Source organism: Phyllobates terribilis, unplaced genomic scaffold (assembly GCF_046119375.1).
Source record: "Phyllobates terribilis strain yellow unplaced genomic scaffold, ASM4611937v1 Scaffold_9__5_contigs__length_417890890, whole genome shotgun sequence".
In the NCBI taxonomy this organism is placed as follows: Eukaryota; Metazoa; Chordata; class Amphibia; order Anura; family Dendrobatidae; genus Phyllobates; species Phyllobates terribilis.
The window spans coordinates 374818375-374844392 of NW_027362769.1; the positions used below are offsets into that span (position 1 = coordinate 374818375).

The 26018-nt window shown below is 43.9% G+C and overlaps 2 protein-coding genes across 3 annotated transcripts; one reads left to right on the top strand and one right to left on the bottom strand.

Moving 5' to 3' along the window:
* The first annotated feature begins 2641 nt into the window (after positions 1-2641).
* Positions 2642-12364, top strand: LOC141162361 (NADPH oxidase organizer 1-like). Its single transcript, XM_073648403.1, has 8 exons — positions 2642-2899; positions 4067-4147; positions 5002-5077; positions 6683-6860; positions 7808-8007; positions 8095-8208; positions 8649-8766; positions 11182-12364. The coding sequence occupies exons 1-8, from the start codon at positions 2822-2824 to the stop codon at positions 11798-11800; spliced, it is 1464 nt and encodes a 487-aa protein (XP_073504504.1). The 5' UTR covers positions 2642-2821; the 3' UTR covers positions 11801-12364.
* TBL3 (transducin beta like 3) lies at positions 12204-26018 on the bottom strand. 2 transcript variants are annotated; one of them, XM_073648401.1, is made up of 22 exons: positions 25863-26018; positions 25097-25148; positions 24919-25014; positions 24187-24234; positions 23609-23750; positions 22774-22858; positions 21239-21409; positions 21087-21162; positions 20917-21013; positions 20156-20364; positions 19940-20081; positions 18775-18833; positions 18584-18690; positions 18275-18419; positions 16440-16670; positions 16271-16341; positions 15556-15712; positions 15310-15368; positions 15117-15220; positions 13985-14056; positions 13376-13534; positions 12204-13298 (listed from the first exon to the last, which is right to left on the bottom strand). In XM_073648401.1, exons 1-22 carry the CDS (start codon positions 25892-25894, stop codon positions 13138-13140), a joined length of 2475 nt encoding a protein of 824 aa, XP_073504502.1. In that variant the 5' UTR covers positions 25895-26018; the 3' UTR covers positions 12204-13137. The 2 variants fall into 2 exon arrangements, with proteins under 2 accessions (XP_073504502.1, XP_073504503.1); XM_073648402.1 differs by having other exon boundaries at positions 24919-25009; positions 25863-25938.

The following is a 26018-nucleotide window of genomic DNA, read 5'->3' on the forward strand; positions in this document are numbered from 1 at the left end:
CCTCCTCTGCGTAAATGAATTTCCATTTTGGTATCTGGTTCCCAGAGAATCTCATGTTTAATTACCTGGACACTGCAGGGGGCCACTGCTTCAATGGAGCTGGAGGTGTCAGCTCTCTTTCTCATCTCCCTTATTTAAATTAGTCCCTCTGTTCCTAGGTCTAATTAATCCCAGATGTTCAATGTGAGGGGGGGATACCTCCCCTCTCTGGATATGTCTTATGAATGTTTAATTTTTCACTATGACATACTCCAAAATAGTACCAATGATAGCAGCAGCACGGAACACAGAAACCAAGCACTTATCACATGTCCAATAACTGACAAATACTCAGAAAATAGCGACAACTTTTTTTTGTTGAATACATATTCCAAACTTTCTATATGAGTTATGTTTTATTCAGTTTTTTTTTCAAGATGAATGTTTTCCTTGTTTTTCCTTTTCTTTTCCACCTCCCTCTTTTTCAGTTTATTTTTACTCCTCCTTTCTATTCCCTGTTCTTTCCTTTCCCATGTCCTTCCTCCTTTCCCATTTCCTTTCTCTCCTTTTTTCCTCCTTCTTTAATTCTGACTTTTTTCCCTTAGATAGTTGCGGTGACAATTTACACTGTTATTAATGTTAATTTGTATTGCTCATTATATATGTTTATTATGTCTTTCCCTTCTCCCCAGTTATATGCTAAAAATCCTCACAATAAAAACTATATTAAACAACAACAAAAAAGAAAATGGTGACAAAAATCAGATTTTTTTTCCTACAAATTTCAGTATTTTTTCACTACTGAAATAGAAAAAAAAATCATAAAACTATACAAGTTTGGCATCACTGTAATAGTACTGACCTTAAACATCGTGTTGCCGGGTCATTTTTATTGCACAATGAACATCATAAAAACCCAAAGATTAATGACGGGATTGCAAAGGTTTTTATTTTTCTTCATATCATCCCACTTAGAACTTTTTGTCCATTAAATGGTAAAATGAAAGGTCATTCAAAAGAACAACTTGTCCTGCAAAAACAAATCCTCATTATTGAGCTATGCAGATGGAAAGATAGAAAAGTTATGACTCTTGGAAGAAGGAGAGAAAAATTGCCACAACAAGAACAAAGAATTGAAATTGAGGCGGCTATAATGGCAGCGTAATTTGTGAACAGAGTGGGGGGGTATAATGTAGGAAAACTGAGGAAAAAAAAGGAGATTTTTTTCAGTGCAAAGTATGTCGAAAACTAACAAAAGCAAAAAAGAATTTAGCAACAATGAAGGTAATGTGTTAACTTTAAAATGAAAGAATATATAACATGGGAGTATCAAAGGAGTGATATATTGATTTCAGAAATATCAGTGATATCCATTGTCTAGGCTCTTTATAACTAAACATGGAGAATCATTTCTAGGATCTACATTTTGGAGTCTACAAATAGTAAAAAGCCCCCCTGCACAAACGTCGCACAATGAAAGTCGGTGGTTCTTTGATCTAGATACACTAGAAATGAAATTGAACTATTTGCCTTTCAATAAAGCAATCTATTAGGGGGGTAGACTTCCAAGACCAGTCGAGGACCAAAGGTATCCCTGATGAAGGAAAATATATTTTCCGTAAAAGTGTCACTATTCTGGGACGGGACCGCCAGCAATTCTCTATAATCTGAGGGAACACTTTGCAAACTGTTCGTTTCCTCCGCAGCAGAAATTAAGTATTACACAGTCCTCATAGAAGTCAATGAACTGTCTGTGGAATGTTTAGATTCAGTTGTGCTCAAAAGTTTACATACCCTGGCAGAATTTTTCCTTTCTTGGCCTTGTTTCAGAGAATATGAATGATAACAAAAAAACTTTTTCTCCACTCGTGATTATTGGCTGGGTGAAGCCATTTATTGTCAAACTACTGTGTTTTCTCTTTTTAAATCTTAATGACAACCAAAAACATCCAAATAACCCTGATCAAAAGTTCACATACCCCAGTTCTTAATACCAGGTATTGCCCCCTCTAACATCAATGACAGCTTGAAGTCTTTTGTGGTAGTTGTGGATGAGGTTCTTTATTTCCTCAGATGGTAAAGCTGCCCATTCTTCTTGGCAAAAAGTCTCCAGTTCCTGTAAATTCCTGGGCTGTCTAGCATGAACTGCGCACTTGAGATCTCCCCAGAGTGGCTCATTGATATTGAGGTCAGGAGACTGAGATGGCCACTCCAGAACCTTCACTTTCTTCTGCTGTAGCCAATGACAGGTCGACTTGGCCTTGTGTTTTGGATCGTTGTCATGTTGGAACATCCAAGTACGTCCCATGCTCAGCTTCCAGGCTGATGAGTGCAAATTCACCTCCAGTATTTACTGGAAAAATTCTGCCGGGGTATGTAAACTTTTGAGCACAACTGTATGTGGAGTCCTCCAGAGCTGGGGGTGCTCTTTTTAATTATGATCTGATGATGGAAAGTGAGATGAAGATACCCCTTCAGAATTCCTTAGTAGAGTATATGATCGTAGCTTTCCTAACCCAGATTCATACAATATGACATCTGGGCTAGATTTTAGGTGAGTTACGAAGTCCCCCCCATTATTACGTCAGACCAGGCATTCTTTACATATGATATTATTACTGCTACAATACATTGTCTTCTCTTCTCTTTAAGAAATCACATGATGATGAAAACAAGGAATTACCCAACTACCAGAATGTTGAGTCCTTTACTTCCTCCAAGGCGTGATGTTTCTTTCTTGAGTCAATAACTTCTGATTGGTGGAATAATTATAACCTGGCGTTGCAGAATATTATAAAGAGAGGCTACCACTGTCTATAATCATAACAATCTTGTCGGCAAGATGCCTCAGCAGACCATGGCCGGGCGTCATCCGTTGGAAGTCAAAGCTGTCGGCGTTCTTCGGAATGGGAAGCGGAAGGTAGCGTATTGCAACCATTTGTTCTTCTCGTAGCTGTACAGTCTATAGCAACGTCAACAGAAACAGCGCCACCCTTGTCTACAGGTTGAGTCTAGTATTGCAGTTCAGCTCTATTAAAGTGAATGGTGCTGAGATGTAATACCACACATAACCTGTTGGGGTGCTGTTTTTGAAAGAACACAGCCATGTTTTTAATAATCTTGAGCCTGTTTGCACTCCGTTGCACTCACCTGCCTCAATAATTATGTCTTGAAAATTCACTAAGGCTACTTTTTAAACGAGTACTCTCTTTTGTCTGCTTACTAGAAGGGTCCTTCAATGATCTCCTATTGGGACCCCAAGAATTCAGTTTTAATCTATTTTAAATCTTAATTTTCCTTCAGCGCCACCATAGGGGAAATTAGGCATTACACAATATCTATTCAAATCTATTGGTTGTCTGTGTAATGTAGCACAGGACAGGTCCTCCAGAGCGAGAGATAGTCTTTACACTGCTCACCGCTTTGACCATGAGATCATGAACAATGGACTCCCATATATGAAATCAATAGGGCGTATGAAAATGGGTTTCCAAACTAAACAACCCCTTTAAATATGGTGGTTCTGTGAACAGAAACAGAGTATAAACCATGATGATAGCCTCCTTGAACCTTGAGGTTGCCATATGCCTACAGGATGCATGGCTCTAACCACAGGACCCCACACATTTTGGATGAAAGTTGGTTGAACCTAACGATTTTGGCAGGACCGAGCAATCATCTGTTGTGTATGGGGTCCTTCCTACTCTCCTCCAACAGATGATACCAGGAGAGATAAGAATCATGGAGTTTTCAGGGGAGAAGTCTGACAGCATCTTTCTTCCCTCTGCCCGTTCAAAAACATCAAATCGATCTTATTAAAGGGGATCGGAGGACTTTTGGGGTCCTGCCGTTTCTGAGCCTTAATGCAAAATCTATAACAAGACCCCACATGCCATGTTGTGGCCCATGTGCGGTGCACCCCCTAAAGTTACACCCCTAGTAACAATGACAAACACGCATAGCCTGCTATGTATAGATCTTGCTTCTTCTTCCAGGCCATGCTTGGACTTCTAGTCCATCAATAATAAAAAAAAATATCTATAAAAAAAAAGTGAATTTTATGTAATTATTTTTTTCATTTTGACAGAGCAATATCTTTTCAATTCTGTGGTCTGACCACAACGACATAGTCGTCTACCGGACGTTTGAAGACTTCAAAAAGATGCACGTAAGTAACATTTTTCCCAAAAAGGACGTTGCTCGTTGCGTTGTAGCCCATGGAGCCATGGTTTACATAGAAACCAATGACGCTTTTGCTTAATGAGTATCTAATAGCGTTTAGGCGAGGCCTGGTCACGTGAGAGGCCACGTAATTGCACTACAGTTGCCACGTTTTAGTATCCGACATGTATCATGTGACCAGTGTCCAATTTTAGCCATGTGTTTAATTTATGACATTTTTTTGATAAAAGGGTTGTTTGCGACACCGGCCATAGCAATCAAAATGAAAGCTGGACTCTGATTGGTTGCATTAGGCAACAATGGCAAAATTAATTGAGACTTCAAAACTCAGGCAAGGGACAAGTATATCATTTGTCCACAGCAACCAGCATTACCCATAGCAACCAATCAGCTGTCAGCTTTTATCTTCCACAGGGCCTTTGAAGAATGAAAGATGTGACCTGATTGGTTGCTGTGGGAAACTGCTTTACTTTTCCCTGTTAGTAATTCTAATAAAGTCCCCTATGACCTCGTTAGTTTCTGTCTACGTGGAAGATTTTTAGTCTGTATTTCGGTGGCAAAATGTTTTGGATAGAGCATAAAAACATTTTTTAAGACTCTTATTTACACCCAATTTGACACGTCTAGAGGTGTCCTAAAAAGGGGTATGGCTGAGAGAGGTGATAAAATCTGCTGAATTTAACAAACTTTTGGATTAAAATCTGCACTATCTTGCGCCAGTCATAAGGAAAATCCCTTAACATGCATCACAAGATGCAGAAAATGTATTCGCCATTTTTATAAACTTGATTTAGAAAAAAGTGAAATAAATCTTTTTTTTTTCCTCTTCTTTATTCATAGCGAGAATTAAGAAAAAAATTCCCATTGGAATCCGGGTTACTTCGAAAATCGGAGAATATGATCCCCAAACTGAGAGGTAACGAGACTAGTCATCAATATCCAAGATCGACTGGTCCCAATCATTTCTAGGGATCCCATAAAAACAATCAAATTTAGGGGGTTCATTATAATTCAGCGGTCGGCCCCCAAGCATAGAAGGGCCCAGTATTTATGTAGCCCTTTCCTGGACCCTTGGTGAAATCCAACACAGGCCCCACCTGGCTAAGCGCCCTTTAAAGGGTGCCTAGCCCATTATATATATATATATATATAAATCCTGGCTAGAATTTTTCCACATTTAGGGTATGATTTAAAGAGAAAAAAAAAAGAAAATTCTATATAACCCACACACACACAGCGATAAATTATATATATATATATATATATATATATATATATATATATATATATATATATATATATACTAGATGGTGGCCCGATTCTAACGCATCGGGTATTCTAGAATATGTATGCGGCCGACTGGGCGCGACTAATCAGCGAAGCAGTGTTTAAATGGGTTGTGTACTACTTTAAATTAACCCCCCAATGTATCCCCCCGGGGCCCCTAATGAATTTTGTAATTACGTCAGGTTGTCAATACTGCTTGTGACAACATCGCTGACCACGCACAGCCAGCACGTAATTCCCCCGGCTCTTGCTTCCGCTTACATCACGACTATTTGTGGCTGCAGCCAGGGGTCTCCTGTTCCGCGTACCACGGTGAATGACGGGCTGTGGGCGGGGTTATCCCCCATCGTGTCACACCCAGCATCCACCGCGCGCTATGTCAATGAATGCGCGTGCAATCAGCGAACCGTGTTAGTGAGGACCGGGGAGCGGCGCTGCCTGTGCGGGTACTTCCGCTGCGAGCAGCCGGGAGATGACCGGCTAGCGCCGGTCATCTCCCGGCTGCATCGCCGCTGACCTCCATGCGGCTACCGTCGGGAGATCAGCGGCTAGGTTCGCTGATCTCCCGACGGCAAGTGTGAAGGGAGGACCGGGGAGCGGTGCCGCCTAGGCCGCCGGTCGGGGTACTTCTGCTGCAAGCTGGTCATCTCCCGGCTGCATCGCCGCTGACCTCCGTGCGGCAGATGAGCCGCTAACGGCCGCCATCTTGTTCTGAAATCCGGCGTCGCTGATTGGCCGCGGCTGGACCAATCAGCGACGCTGGATTTCCTGGATGGAGACAGACGGGATAAGCCGATTATATAGTAGATATATATATATATACACACACATATATACATACATAAACATACATACATTCACACAAACATAAAATGGAAAAGAAAAATCATACCCAAGATGTGGAAAAATCCTATCCAGAATTTATGGCTCGGTCACGTAAGTAAATTCTGGATAGGATTTTTCCCCATGTTGGGTATGATTTTATAGAATTTAAAAAAAAAATCGTACCCAAAATGTGAAAGAATCCTATCCGGAAATTTTTTATTTTTTTTTCTTTCCGAAGAATGGGACTGTCCCATGGGCGGATAATTATCTGTAATAAATATTCGGCATAGCAATGTGTTTACACCAGAGGTGGCTGAGTAATTCCCTAAAACGGCAATTACCATTGTGGACATTATCTTTAACAGCCGTCCCGATGATTCATGGGCTAATTTCCTCTTCTTCCTTATAGACGTGCCGATCTTCAGGAAAAACAGGAGCAGCAGTCGCTTTATAGAGAGGCTGCGATTACTGGAGAGATTTTCCCAGGAGCTGCTGAAGACGGACAACAAAATCTCACAATGCAACGTGGTGACGACGTTCTTTACGCCCAAAGACAGTGACCTAAACGCCACCTTCCCCGAAAACAGGTGTGTGCAGCCTGAGGACAACATATTCACATTTTAGGACATTTTAGGACGCATTCAGGACATTTTAAGCAGTCTTCGGAGCCACTTTTTTTTTTTTTTTTTTAGGTGGAGTTTGCACAATCCCCAACCTTTGTTATACAATGCACCAGATCGTCCTTGGAGTACCAGAACTGCTGGCAAATATGTTATTATACTTCATTTAGTGATCTAAAAGTTAGGAGACATGTTGCCCACTTTTTAAAATGACCAACAAAGAAATTCATAGTCGGGGGTCTCCTATTGAGGACCCTCATCTAGTAACTGGAATGCAGCAGCTACTGAGAGCATCTTTAACTATGGAGGACCTGATCTGTCCATGCATTGTGATGACAGACTATTAAACACTGTGCAATACTTAATTTCTCCTGTAGTGGCCACTGTACAGAATTTTAACACTTGCTTCTTGATTCAGATTATGTGATCACAGTTGATCACTGTGATTTTTAACATATTGTGTGGGTTTTCTTAAAATAAAATTTAAGATTCAACAGCTTTAGAGGAGACCTATCACCAAGTCAAAAGTGGCCAGTTTTGCTTTTATTTCATTATCAAGGTTTTTTTGATTGTTAATTCCATACCATTCCAGAGATACAGCCCTTTTTTAATGCTTTTTTGGTCACACGGCATTAATGCAGAGCAACCTAAAGCCACATCCCCAGAAAAATCCTATCAGCCACGCCCCTTTGGCAAAGAACATAAAAATTAGGACTAAATAAAATGGTCCATAGCTCTGGAACCGTATTGTACATTTTAAAAAGACAAAAAATGGAATATTCAGGGAGGCTAAAGGAATAAAATAAGACCAAACAACTGGCCATTTTTTGGCTTTGTGACAGATCCCCTTTAAGAGACAGAAGCTTCTGCACTAAGACTTGGAAATAAAATATAACTCGTTTTTCTGGTTACAGTGTAGTGATATTGCCATCAGAAGTAAGAGAAACTCAGAAAAGAGAAGAACCGAAACAACTACCACAACCACCAGCCTCCGCACCTATTGTATCCCAGATGTATGTGTGTATCGAAGACTACGAAACCAAGGACACCAAGAACCGGCCCTTCAAAATCAAGCGCTGTGAGCAGCTGGGGGTATTGATCAAGGAAAACTCAGGTGAGACGTCACCAGGCCTTTATCGATAGATGCAAGTTATAGGAATGACATCATGGAAGTTGTAATAACGCCTATTTTACATTTTAGGGTGGTGGCTGGTGGAAAACGAAGAAAAACGAGTGGCCTGGTTTCCTGCTCCATTCCTTAAGGCGGTAGAAGAGAAAGAGGAGTCGGATTCGGGAACAGAATCAGATGACAAAGGTACGCTGTGCACCCGGTGTTGCATGTTCTACAGATGTATGCTTAAAAACAATGGGAACATTGGAAACTTCATTGCTATAGAAAAAGAAAAGAAAAAAAAAACCGGTGCAGGAATTGTTTCCACTACTAGGTGGCAGATTAGAATATTGTATCACTCTTGTGTGTTGCTCAATCGGCTCAAGAGCACAATATCTGGTCAGACAAAGTATTGCAAGCAAAAAATAATCCATTTTTTTTTTATAAAATATCATTATTTTTGGGAGAGGTGAGGAGACCGATACACTGCAATTGTGGCTGATCTCTGCTTTTAGAGGCAGATGCAGGCGTAAGGAGTGTGGAGTAAGCTCAGCTCCTGATCTATGCCAGACATATAGTTCATGGAGAACGACAGGGTTAATAATTCCATAAACTATAACGTCCTGTACTCTTTTACTATCCAGGAGTCCGTTACTATTCAACTTCATCTTATGAAGCCATGAGCTGCGATGAATTGTCCATCTCCAGAGGAGTCGTAGTAGAAGTCAAGGAGAAGTCAAACAATGGATGGTGGCTAATAAGGTATGCAAATAGGATCGGTTTCTAGAAATAAATCCATTCAATGAGGATTCTACACTGCTCAAAAAAATAAAGGGAACAGTCAAGTAACACATCCTAGATCTGAATGAATGAAATTCTCATTGAATACTTTGTTCTGTACAAAGTTGAATGTGCTGACAACAAAATCACACAAAAATCATCAATGGAAATCACATTTATTAACCATTGGAGGCCTGGATATGGAGTCACCCCCAAAATTAAAGTGGAAAAACACACTACAGTCTGATCCAACTTTGATGTAATGTCCTTAAAACAAGTCAAAATGAGGCTCAGTATTGTGTGTGGCCTCCACGTGCCTGTATGACCTCCCTACAACGCCTGGGCATGCTCCTGATGAGGCTGAGTATTGTGTGTGGCCTCCACGTGCCTGTATGACCTCCCTACAACGCCTGGGCATGCTCCTGGTGAGGCTGAGTATTGTGTGTGGCCTCCACGTGCCTGTATGACCTCCTTACGCCTGGGCATGCTCCTGGTGAGGCTGAGTATTGTGTGTGGCCTCCACGTGCCTGTATGACCTCCCTACAACACCTGGGCATGCTCCTGATGAGGCTCAGTATTGTGTGTGGCCTCCACGTGCCTGTATGACCTCCTTACAACGCCTGGGCATGCTCCTGGTGAGGCTGAGTATTGTGTGTGGCCTCCACGTGCCTGTATGACCTCCTTACGCCTGGGCATGCTCCTGGTGAGGCTGAGTATTGTGTGTGGCCTCCACGTGCCTGTATGACCTCCCTACAACACCTGGGCATGCTCCTGATGAGGCTCAGTATTGTGTGTGGCCTCCACGTGCCTGTATGACCTCCCTACAATGCCTGGGCATGCTCCTGATGAGGCTCAGTATTGTGTGTGGCCTCCACGTGCCTGTATGACCTCCCTACAACGCCTGGGCATGCTCCTGATGAGGCTCAGTATTGTGTGTGGCCTCCACGTGCCTGTATGACCTCCCTACACCGCCTGGGCATGCTCCTGATGAGGTTGCGGATGGTCTCCTGTGGGATCTCCTCCCAGACCTGGACTAAAGCATCCGCCAACTCCTGGACAGTCTGTGGTGCAACGTGACGTTGGTGGATGGAGCGAGACATGATGTCCCAGATGTGCTCATTCGGATTCAGGTCTGGGGAACGGGCGGGCCAGTCCATAGCTTCAATGCCTTCATCTTGCAGGAACTGCTGACACACTCCAGCCACATGAGGTCTGGCATTGTCCAGCATTAGGAGCCCAGGGCCAACCGCACCAGCATATGGTCTCACAAGGGGTCTGAGGATCTCATCTCGGTACCTAATGGCAGTCAGGCTATCTCTGGTGAGCACATGGAGGGCTGTGCGGCCCTCCAAAGAAATGCCACCCCCACACCATTACTGACCCACTGCCAAACCGGTCATGCTGAAGGATGTTGCAGGCAGCAGATTGCTCTCCACGGCGTCTCCAGACTCTGTCACGTCTGTCACATGTGCTCAGTGTGAACCTGCTTTCATCTGTGAAGAGCACAGGGCGCCAGTGGCAACTTTGCCAATCCTGGTGTTCTCTGGTAAATGCCAAGCGTCCTGCACGGTGTTGGGCTGTGAGCACAACCCCCATCTGTGGACGTCGGACCCTCATGGAGTCGGTTTCTAACCGTTTGTGCAGACGCATGCACATTTGTGGCCTGCTGGAGGTCATTTTGCAGGGCTCTGGCAGTGCTCCTCCTGTTCCTCCTTGCACAAAGGCGGAGGTAGTGGTCCAGCTGCTGGGTTGTTTCCCTCATATGGCCCTCTCCACGTCTCCTGGTATCTGCTCCATGCTCTGGACACTGGGCTGACAGACACAGCTACCCTTCTTGCCACAGCTCGCATTGATGTGCCATCCTGGTTGAGCTGCACTACCTGAGCAACTTCTGTGGGTTGTACTGTAGACACCGCCTCATGCTACTGTACCTCTAGGGGTGAGAGCAATGGCAAAATGAAAAAGTGACCAAAACAACAGCCAAAAAGGATGAGAACAGAGAAATGGTGTGTGGTCACCACCTGCAGAACCGCTCCTTTATAGGGGGCATCTTGCTAATTGCCGATCATTTCTACCAGTTGTCTGTTCCATTTGCACAACAGCAGGAGAAATTGATTCACAATCAGTGTTGCTTCATAACTGGACAGGTAGATTTCACAGAAGTGTTATAGACTTGGAGTTATATTCTGTTGTTTAAGTGTCCCCTTTTTTTATGAGCAGTGTATATCTTAATATAGATTTAGTTGAAAAATGTAGAAACATTTATAGTTTTAAAAATGCCATGTAATACCTCCCTTCCCCTGTGGGGGAGCTGCAGGGAAAATAAAACTTGCTGTATCAGTATAACTTTACCATATACTTGACATAATGGATCTCTAATCTCATCTTTATGAATAGGTATAATGGAAAAACTGGATATGTCCCAGCGATGTATTTGAAACCCTACCGAAATTGTCACCAGCTTGAGTCCATGATGAACCAAGGAGCCTTTTCTTCTATGGGAAACCTCTTCAAGGCCTCCAGCACCTTGGAGGTGAACAGAGCAGAGGAGTCATGGAGGAAATATGATAATCATCCTGACGCAGAAAATAAACTGGACAGACGAAAATCCAGGTCAATTAGCGGTTTCCCACTAAATACTCAATATGGATTTCAACAACCTCCTGTGAGAACATCACCGATGGGAAAAATCGGGGTGGAGACCCCAAGCTCGGAAACAGAAATGAAGCCTAAGGTTCGGAAGAACAGAAATCCACCTGCTGCTTCCGAGCAGCCAGCAATAGTCGTCCAAGAAGCCCCCATCCCCCGACCGAGGAAGATAAGTCAAGACGCACGGACTATGGGAAGTAATCCCAGCAGCCCTAAAGAAACTAGCGGCTCCCCCAACTCTCATCTTGTCTTTGACATTACCCCTCCGGTCCCTCAACGGCCCAAACATCATGAAATTCTTAACAATTGTACATTTGTAACGAGGACAGCTTTAAAGAAAAGGGAGGGCGTACTCCTGGACGGCTAAAGACAGTAAAATGTGTTTTTTTTAAACTTTTAATTATATCTATATTTATTCTGTATATTTATTATTTCAGTAATTGGATCCATATTGGTGAAGTGGCACTGAGCAGATCGATATAGGGTTTAGTATACCTGGTAATTTACTTATATTATGTTCATTCTATGCTTAGGAGTCCAGTGGGCGGTCCCACTCAGTAGAACCGCCCACTGGACTCCTAAGAACAAGTCAGAATTTGAATGAATAAAATAGAAGTTGAGTCTTTTCCTACTAAACTATATATTAGTCTGTTCAGCTCCTCTTCCTTTAGAATTTGTTGCCTGCAGATCAGACACCATGATCAATATGATAAGGCCCCTTTAAAGGGATGATATTAAAAGATTTTTTATCTATTTTGTGAGTTGAGTGAAAGGGTTTGTGGGAAAAAAAAAAAAAAAAAAAGGGAGAGGTGCTGGACACCCACGTCCATACATCAGCATCTCCCCAAGGCAGACCAGACAGAAGAGAGAGGCGGCGGACAATCCCTTTAACGTTTAGCGCATACATTCACTATGATCTTTATCTGATAAATTGGTATATTTTGATGTTGCATTGTATCAATGAGAAATAAATACAAACCAAGTGTTGTAAATCTCCATTATGTATCATCACAGCGGGATATTCAACGACTTCTGCCAGCTGCAGTACCATTCTTCTCCACTAGAGGTGCAAATTATCTTTCAACAGACACATATGCAACAGCGCCACCAAGGGTAATCAGCTTAGATCTCACTTGGGTTAAAAAAAAAAAAAAATGTATAACATACCACTTGTATACAACGCCATATAGTTTTTTGGTCCAATGTTGTATTTGGATTATTTTCTTAATATATATCTTTATGGTATAGACACAAAGTTGAATGACAAATTGCTTTCTGCCAGCAGTCACCACTAGGGGGAGCTCACTGTATACTGTTTTATTATGGAGTTCAATGAAAAAAAAACTGTATACCAATAGCTTCCTCTAGTGGTAGCTGCCCAAAATGGTGCTACTATTCTAGTTACCAGTAATATGTTGGCAGTGTATAGTCACTTGATATTGCAAAGTGAGAGACCGGCAAAAAGAAAAGGTCTGTATTAAATATTCAAAATTGTGTGCCCCCCCCCGAAAACGTTCATAGGACGGGGCAGACAGAAGTTTTACCCCTAAAAAAAATTAAGAATTAAACCAATGAAATTGGAGCATGAAGCGTTTTTTTGGTAACTGGTCCACAATCCATCCAGGATGGCGGATATGACCCCAGCAGGTCCGGGGGGTTTTGGTTGACCCTATATGACTGTATGGTGAAAGTCTGGTCCTGGCTTCAAGCTTTGCCATTTTCTTGCATGGGAAGAGCAAGACTGGGCACCGGGATGGGCACGCCGTCCTTCTCCACTGGTAGATCGGTCAGTCTCATGTGCTGCCACATGAAGTCCACGAACATGGACGCCTGCAGTAACCTCCCCATCCTCTGCATGTGGCGCTCTGGAAGAAAACAGGGCAACGTCATGAGAGCGTGCAAGAGGCATTCCCTGTAACGCGTCTATGGTCGGCGTCCTCACCTGTGTAGGGGATGAGCGCCTCAATGCTGCCCCTGATGCCGCTGTACTGAAGCAGCTCCTCGGGCGGCTCGTGCCGCAGCAGGATGCTCAGCACGCACTGGGCTTCGTGACAGTTGCGTGAGTTGGTATTCCAGACGCTGCAGTATCTCAGGATGGACTCTGATGGGCAGACAAGGTCGTTATAGAATGATACATCTTAAAACAGCGCCACCCCCGTCTTCAGGTTGTGTGTGGTATTGCAGCCAAGCCCTAATCACTAATGGAACTAAGCTGCAATTCCAGACACAACCTATGGATGGGTGTGGAGCTGTTTGGGGGTTTCTCTACAGATCACTGCTGAGCTCTGGAGGTTTTAGTACAGAGATACTTTATGATCAGTCTATTCGAACAGGACTTTTCCAACTAGTAGGTTAAAGCAGAGGACCCCTTTAATATAGATGTGCATTTCTTTAAAGGAGTTCTCTAGAAATTGGTTACTGATGCTCGGCCATTTTATAAAGCACTGTGCCTAAGTGATCTGTGGCCACTGTAAGGGGAACACAGGCAATAAGACCCCAAAACCAGCTCAGGTCCCTCAGACACAACATTTCCTGCATTTATCCCAATTACCTTTTTGGTCTTGTCGCAGCCTCAGAATATTTTTTTCCAGGTCGTCCTTCCCTTGTGGTTCTTGCAAGATGGCTGGAGGCAGAGCATAGGATGGAAGATAAAAACAGCCCAAACATATCCCCCCTCCTATTAGTACAGCTTAGCACAGAAGTAGCCTGTGCTGCAGTTTCTTAAAGGGCCAGCAAACTTAAATCAGCAGTGTACTAAGGAGTAGAGGCACACATCAACTGTATCTATGTATGTGAATGTATCTGTAGGTAAAGCACAATAAGATGAGATACAGGGGCTTCCCATTGTGCAGGAACCTCTAGCAAAGCTACAGCAACAAATCCTTGCTCAAAAGGGTGGCTAAAGGCAAAACTGTGCAACAAATCCAGTGCTGAATCAGAACAGTGTTCCTTCATTTTCTGATCAGTGGGGGTCCCAGACGTCTGACCCAGCTGATTATAAATTTATGGCATATCCTAGAATTAAGAAAAACTCCTTTAAAGGGGACCTGTCACTTGACATAAAAATGTCATTTTTTTACCTGATGTAAATGCCGCTGTTCTCCTGAATCCGGCGATGTTTTTCTTTTCTTCCTGCGCCTCTCCGTTCCTGAGATATGGCCTCCTCTTCCCTGCATGCAATTCTAGTCTTGTAATTCAGTTGGGTGTGGCTCTACAGAAGCCAACGAAGGGGACCACGCCCACAAAGATGACCACACCCACAAAGACTAGATTTATAAACAGGAAAGATGGAGCCATATCTCAGGAATGGAAAAGCACAGGAACAAAAGAAAAACATCTCCGGATTCAGGAGAACAGCGGCATTTACACCAAGTAAAAAAAAAATACATATTTATTGCAAGTGACAGGTCCCCTTTAAGGATTTTTTTCAGGAATATATATTGATGGCATATCCTCCGAACAGCATGTGGATGAGAGTCTGATGCCAAGGAAATTCAACTACTCAACTCATTAATAAACACGTCATCCTTTACCCACTTTGAAGTGGTTAACAGAGAACAAAAGATAGCATTTAAAAACACACAAAAAAAAAAAAAAAAAAATGCGGGTTTAGTTCCATCTCATTTAAGCACCGGCATACCCTCAATGCTCAGAGGGTTAAAAATGGGCACTTTGCTACCCACCTTTGATGACTCGGAGTACAGTATGAGGCTGGTCTAAGGAGATTGCTAGGCCCAAAGCCTTGAGGAACCGCTTCTCGTGTAGAAGGTTCGACAGTTCCTGTTGTCTTAGAAGCAAAAAAAAAAAAAAAAGTTAATTAGGATCTTGGCCATTAAGAGACCCGTATATGATAAGCAGGATCATTGTAAGACTCACTGCAAGATTTCATTCTCCTGCTTTGCCTCCTCTTCTGCCAACTCTACCTCCGTGACATCCTGCACAGAAACCAAAAATGTGTGACCATCTGACAGTTCAGTCGGCCGTAGAAGGAAACACACTTTAAATGGGCGCAATATGGTAATTTGCATTACAGGTCCACTTAAAGCGTGTTCCAACAGTTCAGCAGGATGGGGCTTAGAAAGTCACATGATTTGATATATGAGGTCTCAGATGTCTGCTCACCTTCCACAGGACAATGCTGGAATCTGCAGATCCAGTCACCACGGCGCTGTCCAGTCGGTTCCTATGAAGCCCCCAGACTTTATCCTCGTGACCGTCCAATGTCTTAACGCACTCGTTGGTTTTTATGGTCCAGAGTTTCAGCAGACCATCGGAGCCACTGAATGTGATGAGAACCATGAAGGGTTAAAGGGTTATTCACCACCTTCATAGATGGGGTATGGTTGGATAGAACTTGTAAAGACGAGCAATTTTGCAATTTACTACTTGTTAAAATTTTCAGCCGTTCTTGAGAAATGAACACTTTTCTTTTGTTTACAGCTCGTTGCCTTGGAGACCGACCACCGCTGCTAGACAGCAGAACATGCTCAGTGCTCACAAGCTCTTTTCTATTGAGCTTCTCAGCACTGTTTTGAAACAGGCCAGGATCGCTGGACCATGCTTTTACTTCCTAATCCTGGCCAACTTGAGCACAGTGCTTACAAGCTTAGACAGCAGTGGTGGTCGATCTCCTAGGCAACCATGCTGTAAAACAAAAGAAAAAAAGTGATAATATCTCAAGAACGGTTGCAAATTTTAATCTGCAATAAATGGCAAAAGTGCTTGTTTTAACAAGTAGGATCTGATAATATCCACATGAAAATGGGAATAAACCCCTTTAAATGGAAATATACGCTGAAGGAAGAGCACGAGCTGGGAGAGACGGGTTAGCGGTTACCTTGTCAACAGCTGGGTGCCACGACTTACGAATACCACCTTCAGTACAGAGGCGTCGTGACCCTCAAAGGTCTGCGGGAGGGATAATGAGAGGGAGGGTAATAAAAATATATTGTAGTCATGTTGGGAGTTGTAGTATTCTACAGAGGAGGGCAGAATGGTATGATCACCTTTAAGCAGCTGAAGTCATGTAGACCCCAAAGTCTGACGGTCCCGTCTGCAGATGAAGTGGCTACAACTTGGTCCACAGGTGAGAACTGCACGCACCACACGCCGCGCTTGTGTCCCCTGAAGACGCCCATGAGAGACAGGTCGGTCGACGACCACAGCTTGGCGGTCTTATCTTGAGACCCGGAGACGATCAACTTGTCGTTAGGAGACACCGCAACACTGTTAATATCCTGAGAAGCAAAAAGGGGAAAATATGTATATATTATTGTATGAATTACATCTGCTATTTTATAATCCAGCACACCTGGGCATCTCCTGGATATAGTTATGTATATACAGCCGGTATAACCTGGGCATCTCCTGGATATAGTTATGTATATACAGCCGGTATAACCTGGGCATCTCCTGTATATAATTATATATGTACAGCCGGTATAACCTGGGCATCTCCTGGATATAGTTATGTATATACAGCCGGTATAACCTGGACATCTCCTGTATATAATTATATATGTACAGCCGGTATAACCTGGGCATCTCCTGTATATAATTATATATGTACAGCCGGTATAACCTGGGCATCTCCTGTATATAATTATATATGTACAGCCGGTATAACCTGGGCATCTCCTGTATATAATTATATATGTACAGCCGGTATAACCTGGGCATCTCCTGTATATAATTATATATGTACAGCCGGTATAACCTGGGCATCTCCTGTATATAATTATATATGTACAGCCGGTATAACCTGGGCATCTCCTGTATATAATTATATATGTACAGCCGGTATAACCTGGGCATCTCCTGTATATAATTATATATGTACAGCCGGTATAACCTGGGCATCTCCTGTATATAATTATATATGTACAGCTGGTATAACCTGGGCATCTCCTGTATATATAACTAGCTATTGAACCCGTTCTACGCCCGGGTGGCGAGCATTTTTATTGGTATATGGTCTCCCATGCTGCAAATGTGTCTTCAGTAAAATGGCGCCGGATAGCGCTATGCGCATGCGCCGATCCGATGCCTCACTCCTGCCCCAGTCTCCAGCGAAGAGAGGCGCCGCCGCAACGCTCCTCCCGGTCAGGTAAGTATGGCGCCGGAGATCGCGGTATGCGTTCAGTGTCTACGCACACCGCGATCTCCAGCGCCATACACTCCTCGTACCTGTAACGGCTTTATGCCTGCTTCTGCCTGGAGCCAGACAGCGCGTCACGCATGCGCAGTCTATCGAGGCTTCAGACAGGCACACTTGCAGCATTATATTATAGATTATATATGTACAGCTGGTATAACTTGGGTATCTCCTATGTAGAATTATATATGTGAAGCTGGTATAACCTGGGCATCTCCTGTATATAATTATATATGTACAGCTGGTATAACCTGGGCATCTCCTGTATATAATTATATATGTACAGCTGGTATAACCTGGGCATCTCCTGTATATAATTATATATGTACAGCTGGTATAACCTGGGCATCATTTGTATATATAATTATATATATACAGCTGGTATAACCTGGGCATCATTTGTATATATAATTATATATGTACAGCTGGTATAACCTGGGCATCTCCTGTATATAGTTACATATATACAGCTGGTATAACCTGGGCATCTCCTGTATATAATTATATATGTACAGCTGGTATAACCTGGGCATCTCCTGTATATAATTATATATGTACAGCTGGTATAACCTGGGCATCTCCTGTATATAATTATATATGTAAAGCTGGTATAACCTGGGTATGTTCTGTATATAATTATATATTTACAGCTGGTATAACCTGGGCATCATCTCAGTCCTCTTTTACCTTATCATGCCCCTTCTCTGTCACGCTGGCGTACAGACTCTCCAGTTCGGGGGTCCGGCCTTTAGACACTGTCACGGTCTCGGGAAGCGTCCAGCGCTTTAGTGTGAAATCTTGGCTTCCGCTGACAATAAAGGAATTTTTCAATCTAAAAGAAAGAGACAAAAGCTGAAGGCGACACCGGTCCGTCCCATGACGCCATGTCTGCTGCGGTTCAGGAACTACAACCACAGAGATCAGCGGCGCCCGCAGTTTGTTAGCCGCTCATCCATCCTTCCTGGAGTTCAGGTTTTAGGACAGGGACTCCCCTACCTGGAGCATGCGATCGCCCCCACACCATTGGTGTGACCTCCGCCCATGGCGACACAATGCACGCGTCCGGTGGTTTTATTCATCCTCCAGATCCTGACAGTTCGATCCTATAAGAAAGTGCAAGTTGAGCAAAGTACAAGGAGGTCACCTGCTGGAGCGGCTCGTATTTTAACACATTTTTTGGACTGTACCTTGGCGCAGCTGGCAAACATGAGACCTTTCTTAAACACATCAAGGGCAAGAACAGTCTCTAAAAAAATAAAAAAAATTAAAAAAAGAAAGTTAAAAAAAATATATTGCCATCTTGTGGCTCATGTTGGTATCGCTCTTAGGCTATTAAAACCTACAAATGGCTAAAAAAAAATGTATTTATTAAAAAAAATTAAGATTTAAGCACCTTTGCAAATCATCCTGATTAAAAAAAAAAATATATATAAAAAAAGGATCTACTGTTTTGTGCACACAGCTCCAATGAAGAGTTATGTGTCTCCAAGGTTTCGCCCTCCTGCCGGTTTACTCAGTAGTTTGACAAGATCAGGTGTAATGAGGGGAGTGACACAATTTCAGGATCAGACCAATTTTTTTATATATATTTTTGGGTGCGAAGAATTCCTTTTTGCAGTTAGGTTTCGTTACAAATTTTGGATCGTTTGGCTTTTATAGGATTTTTTTTTCTGCACATTTCAAAAGGAGATAACTGAGGATCTGTCGGTGAGCTCGTTCTTGATAGGCTGAAAAAGACAATGACAAACTCCTATTTATGAACACACATCAAAGTTTCAGCTCTTCTTTGATGTGGCCTGTGGTAGTCAATCCGCCCAGAAGAGCTCAGATATAAATTTACAAACTCCTGGGAGATTGAGCTCACTGACAGATTCTCAGTAGAGTCGAGCAATTAGATCTGTGCTAGCACAGTCTAATCTGCCATGGTGGCCGATCTTCACTTGTAAAGTATAACCACTGTACTTATTTCCCACCAGGTACATCACTAGTCTCCGTAGTTCCTGTTCTTTCACGACAGGCATGTAACCACTGCAACCAATCACTAGCCGCAGCAGTGACTGACAAATCATCGCAGCAGCCAGTGATTGACTGCAGTGGTCACATGTCCATCTGGCTAGAACAGGATGTCCAGAAACAGGCTCAGTACTTCTCACTTAGTCCAGAAGGAAATGTTACCGTTGCATTCAGTGATTGGCTGCAGCGGTCACATGCACATTCAGACTGGATAAAAAAAAAAATGCAGGAAAAGTGGAAATAATTTGCAGCAGAATTTTGGGGGATTTTTTTTGTATTGTGATGTGTCTGCAGACATTTCTACGCCCTCCCCCGAACGATTCGCTGCACACAACGTACCCGAGTGACCGTACAGGATCTGGCAGTTAGATGTTTCCAGCTCAAAGACTTTTATTTGGGGGCTGTTTGTGGCCACAACAATATGGGAGTCAGAGGGACCCAAGAATTTCACATCCAGAACCTCGTCGTTGTATCCTGCAAACTGCGGGTGAGAAGGTTAGGAGGCGGCGAAGATCACGAGAACCCGGGGGCGAGAAAGGACGAGACAAGACACACCTGCTTCTTCAGCTGCAGATTGTGGAGGTCGTACATGATAATGCTGTGCTCCGCGCTCACCGTCACCACCTCCTCCTGGTTAGGGAGAAGCAGGCAGTGCGTCAGGCTGTGCTCGTCACCCTCCTCTTCTGAGGCTTTCCTTCCGGGGTGAGGAGATGGCTGAGTGTATAAACACCGGGACGTGGCTGCATCCCACACCTGCAGTATACCTGCAGAATACAGATGTAACCCAGTAAAGTATGCACACAGTGACTGCAGCAGCAGAATAGTGAGTGCAGCTCTGGAGTATAATACAGGATGTAACTCAGGATCAGTAATGTATGTACACAGTGACTGCACCAGCAGAATAGTGAGTGCAGCTCTGGAGTAGAATACAGGGTGTAACTCAGGATCAGTAATGTATGTACACAGTGACTGCACCAGCAGAATAGTGAGTGCAGCTCTGGAGTATAATACAGGAGGTAACTCAGGATCAGTAATGTAATGTATGTACACAGTGACTGCACCAGCAGAATAGTGAGTGCAGTTCTGGAGTATAATACAGGATGTAACTCAGGATCAGTAATGTAATGCATGTACACAGTGACTGCACTAGCAGAATAGTGAGTGCAGCTCTGGAGTATATACAGGATGTCACGCAGGATCAGTAATGTATGTGAATAGTGAGTGCGAATTACTTTTTCAAGCTATGTTTTTGGCCCAGAATGAGCAATGCTGCTATAATAAGCAAACAATCCTTGTAATTCCTGCTTCTGTCCTACCTTTACTGCCAGCTGTGATGAAGAGAAGAGACTTTGTGTCCTGATCTCTGCCGATGAGCTTTGGGATGTTGGGGAGGAGAAGGACAACTTCCACACTCTGTTGAGAAAAAATAAATTGTTTCCCGTGTATATAATATCGACAATAGATCACAGAGCAAGTGATCACCGACCTCGTACACGGGAACCGTCCTCTTGGGCGTCTTGGTCTCCAGGTCCCACACGGTGCAGATCTTATCCCGACCTGAGCTGCAGACAGGAGATCACAATGGCTGATCATCACTGGGGCACACAATGCATTGGCTTTGTACAATTAGGGACTTACCTGATCATGATGTCCCCATCAGCAGAGAAGCACAAGGAGGTGACGGCGCTGTAATGATTCTCCAGGAGACGCAGACACTTGCTGGACTTCAGATCCCAGATACGGATCTTATAATCCATGGAGGAGGAGAAGAGCTGCAGCCGGGACATGTCAGGATGAAACTGCACCAGACTAGAAAAATAAGACGATGATCAAAAATGCTAAAGAGACTGCAATACCAGACCGAGCCACTGAGCGGCGCTGTTTCCGGAGAACAGCGGCCATGTTTTTCTAATCTCCTATGACCCCTTTAACACCTTTCCGACGTGGTACGTAATAGTACGCACCACGTCGGCACCCCCTGTTCACCGCGGGCTCCGGCGCTGAGCCTGAACTAAACCGGGCACATGTCAGCTGATTTATACAGCTGACATGTGCCCGCCACGATCCACCCGCAGCTGTTAACTAGTTAAATGCCACTGTCAATCTCTGACAGCGGCATTTAACAGCACCGTGCTGGAAGCACGTCACTTACCCTGCCCATCAGTGACCCCGTCGCGTGATCGCGGGTCACCAATGTGTGGGCATGACAACCCGGGGTCTGCAGCAGACCCCTGTGGCTGTCGTGTAAAGATTGCTCTGAGCGCCACCTAGTGGTCGGCGCTCATAGCACATGAGCATTTCTACTACATAGAGGCGATCTGCTCATCACCTCTATGTAGCAGAGGCGATCGGACTGCTGCTGCTTCTAGTCTCCTATGGAGACTATAGAAGCATGTAAAAAGTGTATATATATATGTTTTTAAAAATATTAAAAAAATTTAAAAGTTTAAATCACCTCCCTTTTTGCCCCATTGAAACAAAATTCCAAACGCCAGAATTACATTTTTTTGGTCACCGCAACATTGCAATAAAATGCAATGACGGGCGATCAAAACATTGGATCTACCCCAAAATGATATCAATAAAAAAAATCAGCTCGGCGTGCAAAAAAAAAAAATATACCCTCACCCAGCCCCAGATCCCAAACAATAGAAACGCTACGGGTCTCGGAAAATGGCGTTTCTTTTAGCAAACTTTGTAATATTTTTTCACCACTTAAATAAAAAAGAACCTATACATGTTTGGTGTCTACGAACTCATAATGATCTGGAGAATAATGATGGCAGGTCAATTTTAGCATTCAGTGACCGTGGTATATAAAAAAAAAACAACTGTGGAATTGCATTTTTTTTGCAATTTCACCACACTTGGAATTTTTCTCCTGGTTTCCAGTACACGATATGGTAAAACCAATGATGGCGTTTTAAAGTACAACTTGTCCCGCAAAAAATAAGCCCTTACATGGCCATATTGGACAAAAAATAAAAAAAAAGGTTCGGGCTCTGGACAGAAGAGGAGCAAAAAACGAAAACGCAAAAATTGAAAATGCTCCGGTCATGAAGGGGTTAAATATTGCATTACCTAAAACACAAAGCAGACCATTTACTACTGCAACAGATCGTACAACCAATGTGGATGGCAGTTTGCCCCCTAAACTAGCATCTAAAACTTACTGGACCACCCCGGAGGAGCCCTTCAGGTTGTGGGTGCAGTACTGCTTCAGAACATCCCAGATTTTGATTGTGCTGTCACAGCCCCCTACAGGTAGAGAAGGGTAATACAGTTATATGTAGCTGCACAGCGTCAGCAGATCACCGGCTAAGCAGCCAGAAATATGTAATGACCATAACAAGCACAAAAGTAAAAGAAAACACAGAAAATTATAAATATTCTAATCAAGATTCTGCAACATGGAAGCTGCGCTCTTATTGTACATCTGACAGCGGTAGAAGTAAGCCACATATTAGAGAATTGATCCGCAGCACCCTGGTCCAGTGGCCAGGTCAGTAGCTCGTGGTAGCCAGACGGTAGCCGTGCGATAAGAGTCCCCAGCGCATTTTGTGATGAGCAGGTCTGGCATCATGTTGCCCCAGTTAAGGCGCCGGGAAGGCGGATCGCAGGGCTCCGGACCAGCTGACACAGGGCGATGCAGATCAAATTACTGATATCTAATCTTTTCTTTTAATCTTTTTTTTTTTTTCTGATTGTACAATTTTTCTTATGGGGACAGCCATCTTACTCAAAGTGCTGTTAACAACTTTTAGAGATTTGCTTTAGAGCAGGAAACAATAGACAGGAGGGGACTCATTGACTTCTATTGGGGGGGGGGGTGTGGTTGTATTGGGGCATTCTCTTTGACCTGTGTAGGGAGGGGGCGGAAGAGGTGAGCTGTGACAACTATGGTGAATGGTGGATCCTGTGTAATATATATCACTTTTCAGCAGTCACATTATCATCAGAGGCAGGAAACATACATGCATATAACAAGGTGGGAAGTTGGAGTCTTACCTGTAGCCAGCAATGTAGAGGTAGAGTCAAAGGCCATGCTGGAGACCGGCGCGGTGTGGATGGCCTTCCAGGTCCGAGTGCATGTGCCCATCTGCCACTGCCATTGTTTTAGCAGCAAAGCGCGACTGCTGGTCACCAGGATCTACAGGGAAGACAGAACTTGAAGGGCAGGTCCAGCTTTACAACCACTTTTAATTAATTGCTCCCATACATCCAAAATAAAAACCGAAAAAAATTGCAGATAATCCTGATTAATTATCCGCTACAGTTTTGTGTCTACATCTCCTATGCAGACCGATTTGTTACCATGGTAACAGACTACAAACAAACCCTGTGTAGTCTGACCACAATTATAGCCGTATGCCCCCGGCTTCTTGCCGACCTCCTGAATGTAGAAACAAGGGAGTAGATATTACTGCAGGATCAGACTACGCGTAACTTGTTTGCAGCTATGGAAACACACAGGTTTGCACAGGAGCTGTATACACAAAATGGTAGAATTTCTTTTTACTAATTCTAATAACAAAAATGTCTTAATCTTTCTGTTGAGAGGAGGCTACTTGATATTACATACTTACCCCATCATCTGGGCTGAGTATAAAACACGTGATGTCCTCCTGATCATCCTAGAAGGATAAAAAAAATATGTTTAGCTTAGGGAAATGGCGCTCTATATAGGATGGCATCAGATGGGGGTAGTCTCAATCTTACCACAGCGCTCTATATAGGACGGTATCAGATGGGGGTAGCCTCAATCTCACCACATCGCTCTATATAGGACGGTATCAGATGGGGGTAGCCTCAATCTCACCACAGCGCTCTATATAGGACGGTATCAGAAGGGGGTAGCCTCAATCTCACCACGGCGCTCTATATAGGACGGTATCAGATGGGGGTAGCCTCAATCTCACCACGGCGCTCTATATAGGACGGTATCAGATGGGGGTAGCCTCAATCTCACCACGGCGCTCTATATAGGACGGTATCAGATGGGGGTAGCCTCAATCTCACCACGGCGCTCTATATAGGATGGTATCAGATGGGGGTAGCCTCAATCTCCCCAGGGCGCTCTATATAGGATGGTATCAGATGGGAGTAGCCTCAATCTCCCCACGGAGCTCTATATAGGATGGTATCAGATGGGAGTAGCCTCAATCTCCCCACGGAGCTCTATATAGGATGGTATCAGATGGGGGTAGCCTCAATCTCACCTCCTGGCACTGACTGGAGGAGTCACATGCTCCTGTTATTGCCCACACAAACCCAGTTACCTCCTATGGGGAAGCGTTTTAGGACTGTAGGTTCCTCACCTGTTCTATAGTTCGGGTGATGGCCCCGGTAGCGATCTCAAGGACATTCAGCTTATTACCGCATATACATAACAGATGGGTCCCATCCTTACTGATCTGACAGACAAAAATAAATCATAATCAGATCCCGACGGCCTCTAACATCATGGACGTCAATGTGAAAACATCTGCTGAATACCTGAACTTTGCCTCTTTTATAGAAAGGCTCAATCTTCTTCTCCACGGCGTAACTGGAAAATACAGACAATGAGTTATGGTGCATCCCCCAAAGACTTTGGAAACCCCAGACTAGTTATCAGGACCCCCACCGAACCTGAGAATATGGCAACGTAATCAATATTACCAGAGGAAAGTAATAGTACATATAATAGGGATCCAGGTAGAGCGGAACTGGGCATGGGGTGAGAGGACAATGTCAATTTGTCCAAGGGTCTGGCCTGAAGAGGGGCCTCAATTCATTTAGTAGTTTGGTCTGGGGTCTTAATTGACTTCGGGGCTTGGTCTGGGAGGGATCTCAATTCAACCTGTGATGTTATCGGGATGGGGGGGTTCTGGCCTGGGGTCTCAATTGAAAAGTAAACAAAAAATCTATTCCCCTTTGCACATCACACCCACTCTGATGACACCCTGCTCACACAGCTGCGGGGCTTGTGACCAGGGAGGTCTGGCACGGTAACGCACCCTGCCCAGTGTGAACAGCACAAGCTCAAGAAGAGACACTGTATACACGAGGGTCTCCATTCACTGACAGCAAGAGCAGATCTGGACACATGATGGATGACATAGAATCTTTACATAGTCAGCTGCCCCCTTTAATGCTAAATATCAGTGTAGAAAATATTACATAGAACTGTGATGTGGTGGTGGAGCTGGGACTTGTAGTACCACCAGTGCTATACGCAGGATTGGGCAAAGTACAGGAAATAAACCTCCCCCTGACTTACTTGGTCTTAAACTGCACAGCAGGAGCCGCCATGTTCTGCTTCTATCCCGTCCTCCTCCCGCCGATCAGCAGCATAGAGCAGAAACACACGCGAACAGCGACATCACATGCATGCCGTACAGAGCAGCTCACTTCCGGCGCCATCATTCTACGTCAT

Bases quoted from the DNA above. Each gene is read 5' to 3' on its own strand.
- LOC141162361 (XM_073648403.1), top strand. From the start codon at position 2,822: ATGCCTCAGCAGACCATGGCCGGGCGTCATCCGTTGGAAGTCAAAGCT. The intron at 2,900-4,066 runs GTAGCGTATTGC...TCATTTTGACAG, and splicing joins TTCGGAATGGGAAGCGGAAG to AGCAATATCTTTTCAATTCT. The intron at 4,148-5,001 runs GTAAGTAACATT...CTTTATTCATAG, and splicing joins AAGACTTCAAAAAGATGCAC to CGAGAATTAAGAAAAAAATT.
- TBL3 (XM_073648401.1), bottom strand. From the start codon at position 25,894: ATGGCGGCTCCTGCTGTGCAGTTTAAGACCAA. The intron at 21,014-21,086 runs GTCGGTGATCAC...TTTTCTCAACAG, and splicing joins GGACGGTTCCCGTGTACGAG to AGTGTGGAAGTTGTCCTTCT. The intron at 15,221-15,309 runs GTGAGTCTTACA...TTTGCTTCTAAG, and splicing joins CAGGAGAATGAAATCTTGCA to ACAACAGGAACTGTCGAACC.